This window comes from Polyodon spathula, chromosome 3, assembly GCF_017654505.1.
Source record: "Polyodon spathula isolate WHYD16114869_AA chromosome 3, ASM1765450v1, whole genome shotgun sequence".
Lineage (NCBI taxonomy): Eukaryota > Metazoa > Chordata > Actinopteri > Acipenseriformes > Polyodontidae > Polyodon > Polyodon spathula.
In genome coordinates, this window is record NC_054536.1 from 31,018,813 (window position 1) to 31,038,503 (window position 19,691).

A 19,691-nucleotide genomic window follows, 5' to 3' on the forward strand; every position below is an offset into this window, starting at 1 on the left:
CACAGAATTAGCATATAGGCGGGGATCTAATGACTGGATTAGCAGAAATGTTCATTCCAACAGTACAGTGACAATCAGACCTTGTGTCCTACAGCAAAGGTAGAAGAATGCACCTGTTTACCTATAGCATTTTATTAGAAAACATTTCATATCCTGATTTTTTTTTTTTTTAATAAATAAAAGATTCTCAGCACATGGGGTCAGTAAGAAGTAATACAAATGGATTTGAAAGCATTAGTTAGCATTTGCCGGACAGGTTGGTGATGTAATCAGGGGGGTGGCTGGCTCATGGTCTGGAACAGGGGATCCATCCCATCCTGTTACGGCGTGCTTTGAAACAGGCCACTGCACCAACCTTTCAGTGCTGTTTCTAAGATCTGCTGCCCTGAGAGTGACATCAAGCCTTCCACGTGTCCCTCCTGTCTCGTTGCAGTCCACAGTGTACCCCTGCATCCTGCCAGTAATATGGACTTATTTGTATTTTATTACAATTATTATTTATTATTGTGGGTTCTATTGCTATATATATATATATATATATATATATATATATATATATATATATATATATATATATATATATATATATATATGTGTGTGTGTGTGTGTGTGCTGATAAAGAAGCCAACAACTGCCTCTGTTATTCTCTATTAATACTCTTTTATTCTGTGCCTTGGCGATTATACTTTTCATTTCGTTTTTTTTAAGCTTGCCTTATAAAGCGCTACTTCAACTGAAAATAGTTCCAAGAACCTGCAAAATATGAAGAACCGAGAGAAACAGAAAGTGGTCAAACTAACAATATATTGATTCCCCAAGAAAACACAATCTGAAATCCTTTCAAATAGATTAACATGGGATCAAACTCGGTGCATAGCCTAAGGTATTTCTAAAATACACAGCTTAAAACTGGTTGCAACATGTTGCTATTAATATATCCTATTAGCAAAATAACAATATAGTTGTTGCACAATTTGTATTACAAGGTCTAGATGTGTTTCAAAATAAAATTCAGTAAGTGGATTTTAGTAAAGTGGGGCTAATCGTCTGCTCGCTCTTTCTATTCCGTTTCGATGGTGCTTCTGGTAACAGACACCCTTATCACGTGATTGGGGCTATGGGAGTCACTTTTATACATGATGTCATCATCCTGCGACACAGACACTGTTGGTCCATGTGAGTGTCGTCTATCTGGCGTTGACAGTGTGAAAAGGTGAATTCTTGTCTTGTTGATTAAAACATACAACATAACAATATAGCATATTACACGCAGCACATACAGTGTCGATGAGTAAAGAGTATGTTCCGTTATAGTACAGCCGCTTTTATTAGTCAGACTTGTTGTTGTATAACGATATGTACCGTGTTTTACTGGCAAGGTCAGTGATGATCATTTTAGTCAGGAAGCAAAAAGTACGATTTAATGGTTAGATGTTTATTAAGCATGGTTATCAACGGTACCAAAAAGTCGGAAATGTAAGTTGTAAAAATGAAAGTTGTAATTGCGTTTAGAACTTTAATAACAAGCAAATGTTGTGTCTTCGCACTGTGTTTAGGCAGAACTGTGCTAATAGGTTTTTTACTACATGTAGACTTGTCTGTGTGTGTAAATCATATGCTTTTTATCTCCAAGGAGTTTGATCTATTCCTGATTTTACTATGTTTAATCAGCCTAACCTTGTTACCTAATTATTCACGGTGGCTAACCAATCTCTAGTAGAACCTGGATTGAGGGAAGAGGCTAAGCATAGGTGTCTTATTTCCAGCTCCGCATCTTATTTTATTAGTTTTCCAAAATTGAAAATATTCACATTTTACTGAAAGGTGTCTGATGAATGTGCTGTTACAGGTCTTGTGTCTTGTCATTAAATACGGCAGATGCTATTGTCCCACTAGGATTTTTACTGGCACTAAAGCAGCTAATTCCGCTGCTGCCAGTAGCTGCATAAAGGAAAATATAACTATACATTTACCTGCAGCCCTGATGGTAAACTACTTCCATTAAATTTTCTAATGCCTTTTTTAAATAAAGTTAATGCACACTGGTGCATTCCACTCTAATGCTTTATGAAGTGACAATGAAAAAATGATGTACCGTATCTTCTGATAAAATGATGTACTGTATCTTCTGATAAAATGATGTACCGTATCTTCTGATAAAATGATATACTGTATCTTCTGATAAAATTATATACTGTATCTTCTCACAATGTTTAAACTGGCATTACAGGTTAACTGGCTTCTTACCTGTAACACACAGGAACTTACAACATTGTGACAAAGTAATTATTGCCTTTTTTTTGGGTTTCTTATTGGAAGTAAAATTTGTACTTGTAAGAAACCACGAAAACATTGCATACAGTAGGTTTTCTGCCAGAAAAACTACAAAATAATGAATCTCAGTATTTTGGCCATTCGTGCAACCCCTGCAACATTGACTGATAAATAAACATTAAAAAGTTTTCCCTGACAATAAGGTGCTAAAGTTGCACAGCTACCTTCAGCTGTTTGTGGTATTTTCCTATTTCTTAGTAGCTTTCTCTTTCTCTCCCCCTCCAGGTACAGTGAGATGAGGAGCCATTGTTTTAGAAAGCAATAGTTTGAGTACTCATGTCCACTCGGTTGTTGGTACGCTGCATTCGTCTCCTGGGGTCCCACTCCCCGGGGGTGTCTGCCCTCCCTGCTGCCTTCAGGCTCCCCCTTACCACGAATGCCCCTCCTCTGGGTGCCCTGACACTGCGGCTGCACACTTCCACCAGTGGGGGGCGCGGCGAGGGGCAGAGGCTGTCCCAGACCCAAGCCCAAGCCCAAGACGATGGGGTCCTGCGACAACCAGAGCGCACAGAGCTGGATGATCTGATTGAGGGAGCTGGCAGTGCCGTGGAGGTGCTGCAGGTGTGGGCAGAGCGGGGAGGCACTGGGAACCAGGCCGCCACAGTCCTGATACGGCTTGCCCGGCTCTCCACCACCCCCGAGGGCAAGCACAACACCGCAGAGATACTGCAGGACCGTAGGTTCCAGCAGCTGCTGAAGGAAGTCGACACACAGGTACATGGGGGTGGGATTTTTTACGCTGTCCTGTTTTTAATTTCAGTTTTGTAAGATAATCTGCACAGTTGACCCCGTCTATTATAGTTTTACTCGTGGCTTCACTTTGGTTGGACAAGAGGACTGTGAATCGAAACTCAGTGTCAGCCTTGCACTGTAAGACACAGGGACAATGCTACATATTATCGTATTATAAATCATGTTTTCATTAAAAGAACACAGTACTTATCTTGCTGCTGTTTTACGTAGCTTATTGATTAAAAAGGAAGGGGTTAATGGGATAGCCAGAAGAGGCTCTTTCAAAACTGAAAATCTTGTTGTTGGGTCCTTTGTTAATTTCCCTTGTGAATAAGTTTACCAGTAAACACTGTTAGCTGATGAGATTGTAAGATCTGCATTGACTCTGTTGTTGGTTGACTCTGTTGTTCTACTGCCTGCGGTGCTGTCAGATCTCCTTGGTGTGGAACGGCACTCTGGTGAATCTGCTGAGGAGTCTGCCCCAGCTGGGGGTGTCCTCGGGGGAGCCGGCCCTGCGCTCGGTCCAGAATGAGGCTCACTGGAGGCTGCGGCGGCTCAGCTGCCGGAACCTGGTCTCTCTGGCGGACTCCTGTGCCGGTCAGGCCCACGACGACCAGCAGAGGGCGCTGCTGAGCGACGTGGTGAAGCAGCTGGAACTGCGCTGGACTGAGATCAGCGAGCCCCGCAACGTGGCTATGCTCATGGGCAAGCTGGGGCACCTGTCTGAGACACTCATGGACCGTCTGGAAGACAAGGTAGTGACAGGGAGGGCAGGAGAGTGGAGGGGCCCCCTACCCTCCCCCATACTAAGTCCATGGGTGGGGGGGGGGGGCTTCCTCAATCTCCTTCCCCGTTCTCCTCTTACAAGAGGAGAATGGTGTGAAGGGGTTTAAGTGATTGGGTAGAGTATAGAGGAGGGAAAGGGAGAGGAGCAGGATCACTTTACTCTTAATCAGGGATTCAAAACGGAACCAGAGCAGCAACGGTAAACAAAAAAAACCCAGTCACTTTTCATGGAAAGGAAACAAAAAATGAAATGAAATTAATTTTACATTCTGGAATGAAAACAATAGTCAAGATTTTGTGTATCGGTTAATATTTCTTTCCGTTCCATTTCTTTCTGTTCTCTGTGTCTCCTTTCCATCGTTTTCAAACATACAATAATTTGAAAAAAGCATTCTTCCCATGGTCTTACACCTCAGTGGTCAACGACAAAACATTACATCACAGATAGCTAATGAAATTCAATATTACATTTAGCAGCCAGCATATCAAATAGCACTATATTGCCTTCAGTTCAGGCTTCCACCTTGCGGTCAGCTACATGCTGGATCCACGTTACGTGATCAGTCTTGTATTCGCTCAGAATAAACAGGTACTGTTATTAACTTATTAAGTTATATACACAGAAAACAAGCTGTAAAAGTGTGTATGGCAAGTGAAGCGCTTTGTTAATAATCAGAGGTTTGCTAGTTATATTCCTGGATATTAAGAGTGAAGACATTTTACCACTGACTTGAGAAAACAGCAACATTTATTGTATAATTAATTTATTTGGTTGTATTCTCAATCTTTTAATGAGCCATGATTTAATTGTTCAGTGTTTCATTTTCATTGTTATATCCAAAATAAGTATGTAGAAAAGTTGCACATGTATACATGTTACATGTGTTGTATGTCTTGCTGTGAAATGTACTGATGATAACAATGTCCCCCTTAGTGCTTAATAATAGAGTGTTCATATATAATTGATTACTTTTTCTGCGTATCTTCTGTTTCAAATAGTTTAAAGCTATGTAATAATAAATATGTAATACTTTGAAGAAATGTTTGTAACAAAAATGTTTATTTGGTATTACCTTTCAAATATATGGCAGATGAGTAGAGCCCTGGACATTTATTATTTATTTTATTATTAAGTTAAAAACACCACAAAGTTGAAAGGTGGAACAGAACAGAGGAAAAAAAGGGCATATTTGATCTACATTAGCTGCATAGTTTATTTCTGACAAACATCGCTTTAAGTTATTATGTTGAATGTAAGGACTCTAACCCACCGAGATTGTTGGGAAAATGTCGTGTTTTTGAATTGTTTAAAAAAATAAAAATAAAATAAAATTGTAAACTATAACTGAGGCAAAAAAAAGTTGCAATGGAGAAAAGAAAAAAATAGAAGTGGACTGCTGTTAGTTTATTTGAAGGCTGCAATATAGGCATCGTTTCTGTAGACAGGACTGAAGTGCATTTATTGATACAGACGGATAACTTGTCACATCGTTTTCCCTTTGAGTCCCGAGTTATCTGGAGTTTACTGTATTTCATGCTTTTTTGTTTCAATCGAGAGAATAAAAAAAATATGAACACCAATGCAATAGCCTGCTTGGCTAGAAAAAAAAAAATGTAACCGATATTTAATTTCATTCGAACAGGAATGGAACGAAATCAACAGTTCAGAAAATTGCGGTTTGGGGTTGAGGTTGAACCGGAACGGGAAAAAAAACCCCTCATCAGAATTTATTCACATAAAGTGTCAAACAAAATAACGTGGTCGTTAGTGCTGTCCCATGTTATCTTGCTTGTCCTTTCTGCTTTCACACTGACTTCAGCATACAGTGAAAACAGGAACAATATAGCTATATTCATTGAAAACATTTCTCCAGTTCTTAGAGATTCAGACTCCTCCACTGTTGTTGACTGTGCTTTTTTCCTCTGTCGGATCCCCTCTGCTCGCCTATTCACCCTCTGTCCATCATTCTCTTTTCTCCCCTCTCTTCTGACTTTCTCTCTCTCTTTCTCCTCTCTCTCCCCCCCAAACAACCTGTATCCCTTTCTTCTCCCTCTCCCCACTCTCTCCCCCTCTCCAGGCTCTGGAGCTGGCGGAGCGGTTCTCTCCAGAGGATACTCGGCGGGTGGCCCTGGCCCTGGCTGCTCGGAGCCGGCGCTCGGTGCCCCTGCTGCGGGCGCTCTCCTACCACCTGGTGCAGAAGCACGGGATAGAGCTGCGGAGCGGGCTGCTGGTCGACCTCGCCTTTGCGTACGGTGAGTCACCACACGAGGGGCCAGGGTATCTTCAACTTCTCTGTGCCCTTTTAAATTTCTCTTCTAGGTTCTGTCCTGTTTTGTGTTGTATGCCGTAAGTCCCTGCAGTGTATTCCAGAATTTTCAACATAGAACAGACAATTGTAGTTTTTGTGCAGTAGCTGCTTTTTTATGTATTTTAATGAATAGAGAAATCCTTTAATCTAGAATAATAATGATCCCACCTGGTCTGTAACATTGTCGTTATCACAAGCATGTTTTTTTTTTTTTTTTTTCAAAGAGCAAATGTTTTTTTTAACATAGGTACTACTCTGTAATAGCATAATATTGTGTTATTATTAACTACAGCAGTACATATTGTGTCCCCAGGCAAGCTGAATTTCCACCAGACCCAGGTGTTTCAACGCATTGCCTCAGACCTGCTCCCCCGCGTGCCTGAGCTCGGTGCCAATGACATCACACGCTGCGCCAAGTCCTTCGCCTACCTCAAGTGGCTCAACCTGCCACTGTTTGAGGCCTTCACCCAGGTGAGGAGCTGGGGTGCACTGGTTTATTCTGATACCCATTGCCTGACTTCTACGCACACTTACTCACTCTCACTCTCTCTGACAGCATTTCCTGCTGCACAGTGAGAAATACAACACCCCTCAGCTGTGCAACCTGGTCCTTTCCTTCGCTCGCCTCAACTACCAGCCCAGCAACGGGGATGCCTTCTACAGCAAGGTAGGGACTTCAGGATTTAAAACTGCTTGAGAACGGAGATACAGCAACGCCAATCGTTTCACTGGACGCTAGGGGCTGCCTTTCTTTAAGAATAAGACAGTAACATTCTGTACATCAAGAACACTGATACTGCAGCAAGGCAGGAGTTGCACCTCTGTTCTGTCCATGTGAAACTGCTTGACAATAGGGCTGAAGCTTATTGTTGCAACAGCACTGATTATATAGGAAGATGGTAGAGGCCACGCAGGTGTATCATGTTTTACCATTACTCAAGAATATAGCCCCAGTTCTATACAGAGGTGCACACCTCTGTATAGAACTGGGGGGGTGCACCTCTGTCCTTGTGAAACTGCCTCTCTGTACCATAACATCACTGATGCTTTGACATACTTAAAGAAACTAAGTACATTCAATGGCAAACATTTCAAGTCTTTCTCAGTGTTGAAATGAGTTTAGATTCACATCCTTGTATTACTTACCCCAAATTGGTAAAGTGTGAAAGGTCTCTTCCTGTTGCCCTTAAGAGTAATGTGCAGAAGCCGATTTTGAATGTATAAGGCATTGACTCTGCAGAGTTGTGAATAGCACTGTTTGCATCCGGTCTTATAGGCAACACAAAAAAGTGAAATCTGGAAAATTTGGAAAAGAAAAACAGTAAGACCACCCCTTCTTCAGTAATGTGATGGCTTTATGTAGTATAAGTAAGTAATGTTTTTGAAAAGATGACACCCCTCTCCCCAGCCATTGTTATTGATCGTAAAGCAGGGCATTTGAAAATAGGGCTGCCACTCCAGACAGCAACAAGTTTGAGGATAGGCTGTGTGAACTGCTGTGCTTGTGCAGTCAGATGTTGCTTGCATTCGGATGTTGAGTACATTAGTTTTGCAATCTTCAAAAGTGCTCATCTGTTTTCTTTAGTATTCCAACTTAAATTCAATTTTTTCTCATTATTTAGTTAAATATTATTTAAACAAAGCATGTATTGATTTTGGGGAGGGCATGTCTTAGAGCGTGCATAAGCCTGCAGTTTCCAGGTTATCGTGACTTTTGGTTTAACCCATACTTTATGTGGGTGAGGGGTGTATTTAAATAAATAAGACAATGTAAAGCACAGGGACTTTTGCTTGCTACTTCAACTGAAGGGTTGTTTATCTCCGTAGTCTGAGAGCTGAGTTTCTGTATAGGAATCTTCTAATTGGGTGTGTGTGTGTGTTTTCGCAACACCTGCTGTGCTCTTACAAACACTGTGTGAACTTGATTCTAGACCTAATGTAGTATCGGAAGTTGTGAGAATATCTTTACTGTAACTGTTTTTATATTTTGGTAAATATATTTTTTATAATTTAAAATGCCATCTCTAGGTCAACAAAGGGTGAAGTGTGGTTACTCCAAAATATAAGTTGGACTGGATGACCTTGCAACACATACTGTTTTCAACACATTAAGGGACCTTAATAAAACTATCATCAGGATGATGGGTGTATTAAATGAAATATGTTACATACTGCATTCTATAGGGCCAGTCCATCAATAATGTTTATTTGCTCAATGATACATACAGTTTTTTAAACATATAATTCCCATGATGTTTGTTGCATAATGACAGTGAATATTTAGACCCCTCTCCTCTATTTCAAACTAGAAATACTGTTACTAGCACTTACTTTGACATAATATTTAGATTCCCCTACAGCAAATACAGGTTCAGCGTAATGTGTTTTGTTTTAACATAAACATACCATAATAATAATATGGCAAGTCCTTATGGGCCACAGTCAGTGAGGTTTTAAAAGGATTATGTTTGTTCTACAATTGTAAAATGCAGGGTTTTTCAGCTCGTTATTTTTTGCACACCTGATCAATTTACTTTATCAAATTCAAATTGAAATAGTACTATTAAACCTAGCCTATACATTTTGCAGGTCCATGAGAAGCTGGACAGTGCTCTGGGGCAGCTGGAGCCCTTCCTGCAGACAGACGTGGTGTGGTCCCTGTGTGTCCTGCAGCAGGCCAGGCCCTCCTACCTGCAGAGCGTGTTGGAGCCAGACTTCCACAAGAAGCTGACAGGTGTGTGAGAACCTTTAGAAAAGTTTACCCAGGTACAAGCAGAGCAAAGTGTATTAAAGCACAGTGAAAGCTTTGTAAAGCACAGAGATGTATTCATATTAAAAACATACCAAGCAAACCATGGTAAAATGTAAAACAGCGTTACTGTTACCCACGTGTAAATTCAGTCTGGTGTGAAGTCAGTAGTCGTTTTTAATAGTAGCATCATCTTAACCCAGCTGAGTGCAGTATGCTATTTAACCTGTAGGGGGCAGCATAGTATCATTTTCTAAAAACCCTTACTTTGTTATAAAGATGCATTTAATGATTGAAATGACACACTTGATTACTTAGCAACTGAAGGATTGACAGGAACGGTAGTTCCTTGCGCCAAGTTATCAGTGAGAACTGCCAGACTCTATACAGGAAGGATAGTTTATGTGTTTTCAGGGTATTGGCGCAGCAAAAGTAAATCAGCCAAAAGCACAATTTCACTTTTAATTTGTAGTTCTCAACACTCTTAGGTGAAATATAGAAAAAAAGTCAATCTCTATCATACAGTAAGAGAAATAAGTAGGGTAAAAATATCCTTCTTTTTCTCCTGTTTTTTTGAAGGGAGTCTAGCATGTGTAGGATTGGAAAATATAACCTTCAGTCTGCAAGCATGTTGTGTTACTGTCAGTGCTACATGATTAGAGACCAGCAGTATTTTGAAAGGTGAAGACAGCTGAGAATTCTCAGGACTTTGTTACTTTTAACAGTTTGGAGATTTTTTTTTTCGAGTCAACTCATCATTCTGATATGGATCTCCTGAAAAACGTTGTTTTCCTGTCAGTGTAACACTCACTGTGGTCCCTATTGGTGCAAGGAAGTATAGTTCCTTTTGTTAATACTGGTTGATGAGAGTAACGCTATTTGTGGTCCCCACTGGACTAAAAGGAATGTTAATTTCTGAGAATTATCTATGCTGAAGGATAGCGTATGTATTTGGTAAATACATTAATAAATATTGAAATAAATTAATACATAAGTCAATACATAGAAATGTATTTATTTCTTTAACTATCTTGATATTTATTTTTCACTATCAGATATAAACACTGGAATTTAATACTGTATGAATCAAAAATAAACACTCAACAGTTTGTGTTCAATTGTATATTGGTGAAGATTTTTGTACATAAAGGTCTTCATGCTTTTATATATTTTTAATTTCAAATTAAAAATATATATTGTAACGACCAGGACAATGGCTTTGTTGCAGGACTTGTCTGTTCATTTTGTCTCGTCTGTATTTCATGTTACATGTATTGTAAGGGAAACGGGTCACACTGTTACTTGGCATGGGAAGGGCCAGTGAGTAAATGAGTGGGGAGATTGTGTGTTGCTATTTTCGGGGGTTTCAGAGCCGGACAGCGGCGGGAAACGACGGGAGATTATATAAGCGGGTACATGAGCCTGGGGACTGGAGACAGTCCAGCGTTGAACTTGAATGAGAAACTGTGGGTGCGACTGAATTAGCGTGTGAGCTGTGACTGGAGAGAATATGCAGTGAAAGTGCCAAGACTAAAACTCAGCGTTATTATTTTGGTGCTGTGAATTCCGGCCCCTGACAGGAATTCTCTTTAGTTTCAAGTAAAACAAATATTTTGAGAATTCAACACCTTCTCTCTGAGTACCATTTCCTAAACATGAACACATTACAAAATAATAAATGAACGGATCAAGCTTATTATGATAGTTTGCAAAATCAGATGAAAGCTTTCAAAACAATCGTGAAAATACATAATCATTATTTACAGAATCTTGTGAGTCTTGTTACGTGTTAAAAACTAATTTTACTGCTATACTACTTGCAAATGTTGTGCAATGGAAGGACAAACTGTGACGTGAAAGCTGGGCATCTACATTTCAAGCTGTATTGGAAGCTGCTCTTGGGTTTGATTCCCACACAGGGTTTATATTGTAAACTTTAAAATTTTAATTATTATTTATGTGTAACAAGCACATTTATAATGTAAAGAAATGTCATTGATATGAAGATACATATACTTTTGCACACATAACTTTTATGTGCATATATACTGTAAAAACCAGTGTATAAGTGTCGTCAATACTGGCACAATAAAAGCAGATCAAACTTGCAGGTAAACAACTGGGGCAAGTGTACAACTTATGAGAATTAAATCATGACATAAAGTTGAAAGCCTAAGCATATTGTTCAAAATCAATACTTCACTTCCCAGTGTATGCAGTGCTCGCACAAAATAATTATGATTATTGATAATCATTTTTCAACGTGACCAAATGATTGTGATTATTGATATTCTCGATTATTGTCCCAACCCTAGAAGACACACTTGAGCTTGTTACCTATACACTACAGCTAATCAAGTTCATAACTGGTTTGTTTGTTTGTTTATTTGTACTTGCTTGTTGCAGGCGCAGGTGGCTCCTCATCACGTGATGAGAACTACATGCTGAAGCAGCTCCACATAAACACCACAGCGGCGCTGGAGTGCCCCGCGTACAGGGTTCCGGCCCTGCCTAAAGAGGCCTTTGTGTACCCCGGGGAGAGGAAGGCCTCGGCGCTGCAGAGCGGACTGAGGGATGCGCTGAGGGCGCTGGTGGGCGAGCAGCAGGACTTGTACCGCACAGCTCTCAGCACAGTGTATGGCTGGACCATCGGTGAGTAGCGAGCGTCTCCAAACGCTGCAAGTCACACTGAAGAGGTTATATCTGACGATACCACCATTTATTAGTTAAAGCAGCTTTCTCTTCAAGAACAGGCCTGCATCTGCTCCCTGATGAATTGCTCTCTTTCCCTTTTTAAGATGGTGAGTTGGTTCTGAACTCGGAGAGCAAACCTGTCCCACTGAAGGATTTGGCTGCTCCACACCTCCCACAGGCAGGGGGCACCACACCACTGCCCCCAGGGGCCAAGAGGTGAGCACTGTGCTGTGACAGTTCAAAACAGAACTCCACAAAGAATAGTAGCGTTCTAAGCTCAAACAAATGTAAAACTATATTTTATTATTTATTTTTTCAAGTTTTTTTTTTTTTATGAGACAACACTTGGGTCTATTCAATTATTGTAGTAACCATTTATAAGAAATACCCTAGTCTGAATACGTGCCTTCACTAAAGCGCCTCCCTCCCTGTCCCCTTTTGGTTTGCAGGATAGCCTTCCTGGCCTGTGAGTTCCCACATTATATCTCCAGAAGCAAGGACCTCCTGGGACGGTTTGTGATGCAGAGGCGTCACTTACAGCTGGCCGGCTTTCTCACTGTGGATGTAAGTGCATTTTCAGCAGCTGGACTTTGTATCATCAACCTTTTATGTCAAAGCAGTGGTACTCAGCACTCAGGAGCTACAGTAGATATCAGATTAGCTGCTGCTTTTGTTTGTTGTGGGTGTGTCACGAATACCCTTCTCCATTTACCAGCGTGGTGGTGTGAGTGTCTGATACTGCAGTGCTGTCCACTTTTTTATCATTATCATTTTTTTAAAACCATGGATGCAGTACAGTTGCGTTGTGTGATGTGCAAGCTTCTGAATGTTAACGGGCTCGAACTCTGTGTTGTACAGTAGTTCCCGCTGTGGAGAACTGGAAAACATGGACCCGGGAAAGTCTTGGATCGGAGTGGACTGAACACTGTACTGAGCTGCGCCCCTTTCACATGATCTCCTGTGTACAGTTGCGTGCTTTATTGAAATCCATTATAGGCTTTTGTGGATTTTATTGCTATGCCATTTTGTTCTTCGTTCTTTTACCAGTCTTTTTATTCAGTGGATTGTATGGGTGGCATTAAAGCTTTGGCCAAACGTTTTGCATCACCCTATAGCACATTGGTTCATCATTTCAAATGAAACCTGCAAAACAGTGTTACGTTGAATTGCATGCCATTTTGTAGTTTTTCAAATGCTTAACAAAAAACTGACACGTTGAAAAATGTGACATTTCGAAATCTAAAATGAAATAATGTACTACTTTTGCTATATCATTTTGGAGCCTCTTTGATTACATGATAAGTAAAAATCAGTTAAATGGTCTCAATCCAAAAAAACCTGATGTGTTTCCCCTTTTCAAAAGCCAATTTTTCAAGTAAACATGTTACTAATGGTCTGCCTCTTGGTTTTATGCAGTAAGCTTTCTGACACTTATGACTTATTTCCCCTCCATGAATTGGTGTTTCATTAATCATTTTGAAATACTTTTTAATGTGTTCTCATATTTCTAATGTTTGACCGAGCATTGATTTTAAAAAACATGTCCTTCCCTTGACGTAAATCTCAAGGATCCTCTGCCCGAGTAACAGCATTCCACACACACTGGTATATCCTGCCTAGCTTTAATATCTATCTGAGTAATAGGGGTGCACCGATAAAGCTTTTCTTGGCCGATACTGGTAGCCGATGGTTATCTACCCATATCGCCCGATACCGATAATAATAGATAGTGCAGGTAACTACAGAAAAACGAGATTTGAGTCTTACAGAAAAAAGTTTTTAAGTGTGTTCTGTCTTGGACTCTTTGTATGACAGACCCGACACAGAAAAGAGTGAGAGAAATGCACTCTCAGCTTGATCAGCGATAGCCGCTGAAGACATTCAAACGTACATTATAATGACTGTGTCAAAAATCCACCATTTATAAAATGAGTGCTTACTTGTTGAGTGTGTGTATATCCTGTAGCACAGAAAATGAAATGGCCAAAACAGTTAAGCGCAGAAAAGAACACAAAAATCTTTGGTGACAAAAGCTGGAGCCTGGGGCCTCCTGTTAAAATAAAGTGCATTGTTGAGTTTAGAGATCTTTTCATGGCAAAGGAGCTTAAACTCACACATTCTCCCTTCTGGAGCAGCAGTAATTCAGAAGCTCTGCAGCAAACCGCAAAGCTTCTTAATGCTATAATAAGAAAGCGAATGAAAGACGTGCTCCATTAAATCAGGGTCTGTTATTTAGGTCAATCCGTTTATCTCTCTGTGCGTGGAGAGAGGCATTTAGAATGGGTCATGCTGTAGGACAGAACAGCAGTAGCCCGAATGCTCTGAATCTTTGCAGTGCAGCACTAATCTTCCAATTTTTCCTGTGAATTGTGCATATGACTCGGGAGTATGACATCCCTTGAGTAACGCTCACCCTTTGTTCACTGTTTACCCCCTGTGGAAATGATGAGCTGCAGTGTTTTAAATAATTGTGTTTTGTCTTTCTGCCTGTCCCCCTGCAGGTACCGTACTATGAGTGGCTGGAGCTGAAATCTGATTGGCAGAAGGTGGCATATCTAAAGGACAAGATGGGGAAAGCAGTAGCTGAGGACATGGCAAAATAAATAAAAAATATCTGTGTACTGAAACATTATAACAAAAAAACCCAATCATTAAAAAAAGGAACTGTATTTTTATATTCCAGTTTCACAATTCCTGTAAGGTTTCCAAGTAACCCTGAATCCCATTGTTAAGGTTCCACTATCCACCCCTGTCACCCAGACAACCACCTGATTTCCGTGTTACCTTGGTAACTGGTGAAACGTGGAATAAATTATTGTGAAGACTGTTTGTTTTGGGTGAGAAAGTCCAGAAGCTTCAGATGGGGGTGGTAATGGTGTTATGAATTTAGTGGCTGTTTGTTACATTTACAGGGAGAATACACCATAAAAGTAAATGGACTCCTGTACTTATTCCACGAATTAGGATCAGTGAATGGCACACGAGCCCCAAAGAGATGAGTTGTTTTTTTTACAGTCTCCCTCCTGAGTGAAATAACCACAGCCTGCCATGGAAGTCCATAGAACATTCTTTTTATAAGTTAAATGTAAGGAGAAGACAGAATGTTCAAACATGAATTCCTACTTGTGATCAGTGCGGTGCCATGCGCTATCCAATCGGCATGCACAACATGGATGGTTCAGCAATCTCCGCCCTTTTCCCCCATATGGCCGACTTCAGGTTCCGTCGTACCATTGAGTCGGCCCATGCATTTGAAGACGCACAACAAACCTTACTTGGTGACCTTCCTGGTCGGGAGGTAAATTTGCAGCTCATATTCCTTCTCTCCCATTCACAATGATGTACTGGCTGAATTAAATATCTTATTAAATGTTCGTTTTCCCTTGTTTTTTTTTGGAAATCTAGGTTGCCACCTATTTAAGCGTTCCAGTGAGACGCGCTTGCATGTTTTGGAAACCACCCGCCGCTGCTCTTTTGAACATTTAATTTCTCAAGTCATTTCAGATTCTGACTTCATATTTTTGGTGTAATGGTAATAATGGACAAAAATGAAAAATATGCGAGAGATAATGTTTAATTCGATGGAGCATAGGTGAGAGTGACTAGCTGCCCTTCAGAAACATTTAACTTTTCAACAGCGTTGATTTTTAACTGCATGCCCAGCTTGGTATTCTGGGTATCCTAACTTTGGCGGCCACGTGCCGCTCCAGCCATCAAGGAGTTAAGCAACTAACCTTGCTGCTGTGGTTGTTTATGTAGACATTGGCTTAAAATACTTCCATACTGCTTGAGATCTGCTTAACTGGTAGTATTAGGAGCTCCTAAGCCAACGTACTGACGCCAGAGGCAGGCTGGGCCTCCCCTCCAGAGTTCAAAAACTTGACAATATCCATTCCTTTGCATCAGCGAGTGAAAAGAAGCGATTGTCTCGCCTGTTGATCATCAGTCTCCCAGTCGCCATTGCTGCTTATCTGAACTCACTCTTTTTTTCAGTAACCTGATTTCTATTTTTCCTACGTTTGCCTCTCTGAGTGTTTTTTTTTCTTCACTCATTGCAATTAAAAAATGACATTCAAAAAATCTAATACCAAAATGTACTTGTCTTTCACATAGGAAGATTATAGAGACTATATACGAAGTGATGGCAATACACATTAGATATCATTTACTGCAATTGTTTTATTAGCTTCATTTCCTGTAAGACACAGCCGTGCTGCCAAGGTCATTTGGGAAAACTGCAGTGTTGAATGAGCGGTTCTAGTGATCGATCAATGTGGGCCATTTCTCCTAATGTTTTGTCTTAGAACATAAGAACATAAGAAAGTTTACAAACGAGAGGAGGCCATTCGGCCCATCTTGCTCGTTTGGTTGTTAGTAGCCTATTGATCCCAGAATCTCATCAAGCAGCATCTTGAAGGATCCCAGGGTGTCAGCTTCAACAACATTACTGGGGAGTTGATTCCAGACCCTCACAATTCTCTGTGTAAAAAAGTGCCTCCTATTTTCTGTTCTAAATGCCCCTTTGTCTAATCTCCATTTGTGAACCCTGGTCCTTGTTTCTTTTTTCAGGCTGAAAAAGTCCCTTGGGCCGAACTGTCAATACCTTTTAGAATTTTGAATGCTTGAATTAGGTCGCCACGTAGTCTTCTTTGTTCAAGACTGAACAGATTCAATTCTTTTAGCCTGTCTGCATATGACCCTTGCAATATCAGGTAGGCAGGTGTAAAAAAAATAAGACGTGTCATCATTTATAGCAGAAGATGTTATGCAATTAGGAATAATTTTTAAAATGAAACACTTAACATATTTTGAGAGCATTTTGTGTTGCAAAATGACAACATTGGGTCATAAAGGTAAAAAATTTGGAGTCTCATGGTTGCAATACAGTTATTACATTTGTATGAATATAGTTTATTGGTGCTATGTATTCCTTTTTTAGACTCATTAAAGAAAAAAAGATCAGTGTATGAGATGCTTCAAGAAGTTACTGGTGAGGATGGAGATTTAGATGTTCTAGTCGAGGCTACTGATGATGAGGATAATGAGTATGTTCCAAGGCTTACAGGTGATGATGATGAGGAAGCTCGTGTACCTGAAGAAATTACTGCTGGTGTAGAAGTAGCATGTGTTACAGAAGACAACAGTGACAGCATTGATGAGCCATTGCAAATGCATGCATCATCAAAAACAAAAAACAGATATCAATGGCAAAACTGGGATTTCACCCCCCCCCCCCCCCCGTGTACTGTTCACAGGTGCTGATATTGACCTCTTGAGGGTCAGACGCTCCTCTTCAGTATTTATGGAGATTTATATCAAGTAGCTTCTTCCCTTGCGATGATAAGTACTGTGAAAAAGCTTGTAAGACCCTCCATTGACAGTCAGCCATTCCGTGAAATAGGATACTTTACCCGTGACACTGCCATGAATTTTAAAGAACATTTCTGTGTAAGGGCCTTAATTATGTGGGACTATGACAGGGAGCGAGAGGATCGGAACTGTAAATCTCCCTCCTTACCAAAAAGGTCTAAGCAGAGGTACCGAGAGCAGCCGGCTTGAAGGCTGGGCTGGAAACGGAAGTCGACTGTCTTGGTGCAGGGCGGAATGTCCATATTAAGGGACGAGATTACTGTGATCAGCTGTGTTGCATTAAACAGTGGGCAGTGTCGAGTCGCACTGATCATGGGGTGGAGTCTCTTGATATATAAAGGCTGTCATTCTGTGAGTGCGGGCTTTTTGAGGTTATAATGTGTAACCCGAGCAGCTGTCTGTTTTGCTTATTTGTCCGTGTGTCTAAGTGTTGTTCTTTGTGTTAATAGGACGGGGAAGTGACTGACCTCAGGGAACTGCTGCACCACGGACAGTTCACCCAAACCCTGGACCAGTTTACCTTTGCCCTGAACACCCTACACTTCAGTGTGGGCACTTGTCACCACACTGGGGGAGTGCCCCCAGAACTGAGGGACTCGTTCTGTTGGGACTTTTTGTTTACCATTTCAGCACCTTTGGCCTGTGAGCCCATTTTGAATAAAGTGCACCCCAACTACCATTGCTGGTATCAGGGCTGTTTGTTCAGAACCCGTGACTTTGTGACATCATTTCCACCACCACACCCATCACACCGTCATAGGGACCACAAGAGACTAATTTAGTATGGTAAAATTGTGTTCAATTCCATGTGTACTAAGTAGGCATTTCTGACAGCTGCCGGTATTCACACAGAGAGATTCAAAGAAGGCATCATTCAGAAATCCTCACTCACCAGGAGAAAGGGGTGGGGTTTGATTTTGAATAACACAAGCCTCAGCCAGTGGGGTTCAACTAAGTTCCTCACAAGAACCACAAGAAAAAGGGAACCTCCTGTCCAATTGTGATGAGCGCAAGCTATAAAATGTATCAAAATCAGTGTTGAAGGAAGATGTCTTTCTGTATGCCACACCTGTAGTGAACCCTTTGTCCAATTCTTATGAAACTTGGTAAGGACTCTGTTTAGTAGTACAAGTTATTGAGTTTGTCAGAATCTATGTGTGAAGGCTCACTGTCTTTCAGCCTGTACACTACATATTTACATAGGCTATATCCAGAGAAACATATTCAATTGAGAATATCAGAATCTAGGGTTATATGGAGGCACCCTGTTTGCCTCTGTCAGACTTACAGTGGATGGAAGTCATGGAGATCTTCTAACATACTTGTTACTTCAGTTTATCTGGGTTTGTCAGCTGATCATGGCAGCAAATCTGCTGTTTGGGTGATGAGTTTCTATATGCCAGTAGCAGGGTCTTTGAATATAATATATTCCCATAAGCGGATATCTTATATGTTTCCTAAGGTTGTCTTTGGTCATTCTGAGTGTCCATCTGGTGTCCCTGTGGTAAGTGAGGTTTAAACAGAGGTATGTCCTGAAGGCCACTTTAATTAAAGGACAAAATAACTACTGACCATCAGGGAGCCTGCTGCTCCAGCCCTACCTGCAGATAGAGAGGGAGGAGAGTTACATACACAATCCAATCTATTTGAAGCACAGGACTATGGTGCACACAAGGTCAGCACTTAGGAATGCAGCTTTGGGTCTGGGTCACAGAGACAGCAGATTACAAGTGAGGCTGCATCAGGATAATGAATTGAGAACACTTTACCGGGGCCGACTGACAGATGGACAAATAAAACACCTCCAGGCTGGTGGGACTAGACACCACCACCGAACGAAAAGAAATAAGTTTTCAGAAACATATTTGTCTCCTAAAATTGTCCCTGTTGCACACATGTATTGCTTTATTTTTTTTTTTTTTTTTTTTTTTTAACACATTTGTACACAAAAGCATTCAATTCACAATTATATTTATTTTGGGCCATCTAGATGGAAATCTAGATTAAATTAAAATCACAATATTGCCCTGTCTGAGCCAGATCACCGCTTTGTCTATACTGCAATAAGCATTTGGACAGAGGACAGAGATAGATACCAATGTGTGTGTTGTGTTCTTCAGTTCGTGCTGCATGCTGTAGACATGTGTAATGTAAGCTAGATCAGACAAAGTGTCTTTTTATTAGTAAGAGCCAGCACCATCTAGTGGAACAGCAGTGTACTGCCAGCAAAACAAAAGAAAACTTCATCCAAAGTTATAGATCACTAGATGGTGCCAGATTAGATTTTACATCGATAAAGACTTTGACTGAACTAGACTACACTACATATATCTAAGGCAGGCAACTAAAACTGAAAAGCATCTTCTGAATATGGGTGAAAGCAGAAAAAATATACACAGAAAAAATACTGTTTGAGTATTTGCAATAGGAACCACTCAGGGTGTTTGCATACATTAAAAAAAAAAAAGACCATGACATTTCAAGCTACTTACTCTTCAAATAATCGAGTCAGGTTATATTAAGGATAAACGAGCAGACTACAACTGAAATGTAAACTGATGGCAGAATCTACAAAGTCTTATATTAAAATCCAGGAAAGTACCTCGTTTTCCTGCAATGCAGAGTGAACAACAAGCCTCTGAACTGTGCGGCTCATCCTGAGAGTCTCTTTCAGGCAGCAAGATGTTGCGTTGTTTTGCCACTGATTATAACCTACT

The 19,691-nt window shown here is 40.6% G+C and overlaps 1 protein-coding gene across 2 annotated transcripts; it reads left to right on the forward strand.

Moving 5' to 3' along the window:
• Positions 1-1,141: 1,141 nt before the first annotated feature.
• On the forward strand, positions 1,142-14,974 carry LOC121312972 (FAST kinase domain-containing protein 4-like). Of its 2 annotated transcripts, none has more exons than XM_041245015.1 (11): positions 1,142-1,213; positions 2,560-3,048; positions 3,498-3,821; positions 5,931-6,105; positions 6,475-6,632; positions 6,718-6,828; positions 8,751-8,895; positions 11,317-11,562; positions 11,709-11,820; positions 12,054-12,168; positions 14,106-14,974. In XM_041245015.1, the coding sequence occupies exons 2-11, from the start codon at positions 2,611-2,613 to the stop codon at positions 14,205-14,207; spliced, it is 1,926 nt and encodes a 641-aa protein (XP_041100949.1). In that variant the 5' UTR covers positions 1,142-1,213; positions 2,560-2,610; the 3' UTR covers positions 14,208-14,974. The 2 variants fall into 2 exon arrangements, with proteins under 2 accessions (XP_041100949.1, XP_041100950.1); XM_041245016.1 differs by lacking the exons at positions 1,142-1,213; positions 14,106-14,974 and adding exons at positions 1,409-1,476; positions 12,463-12,568.
• Positions 14,975-19,691: the final 4,717 nt, after the last annotated feature.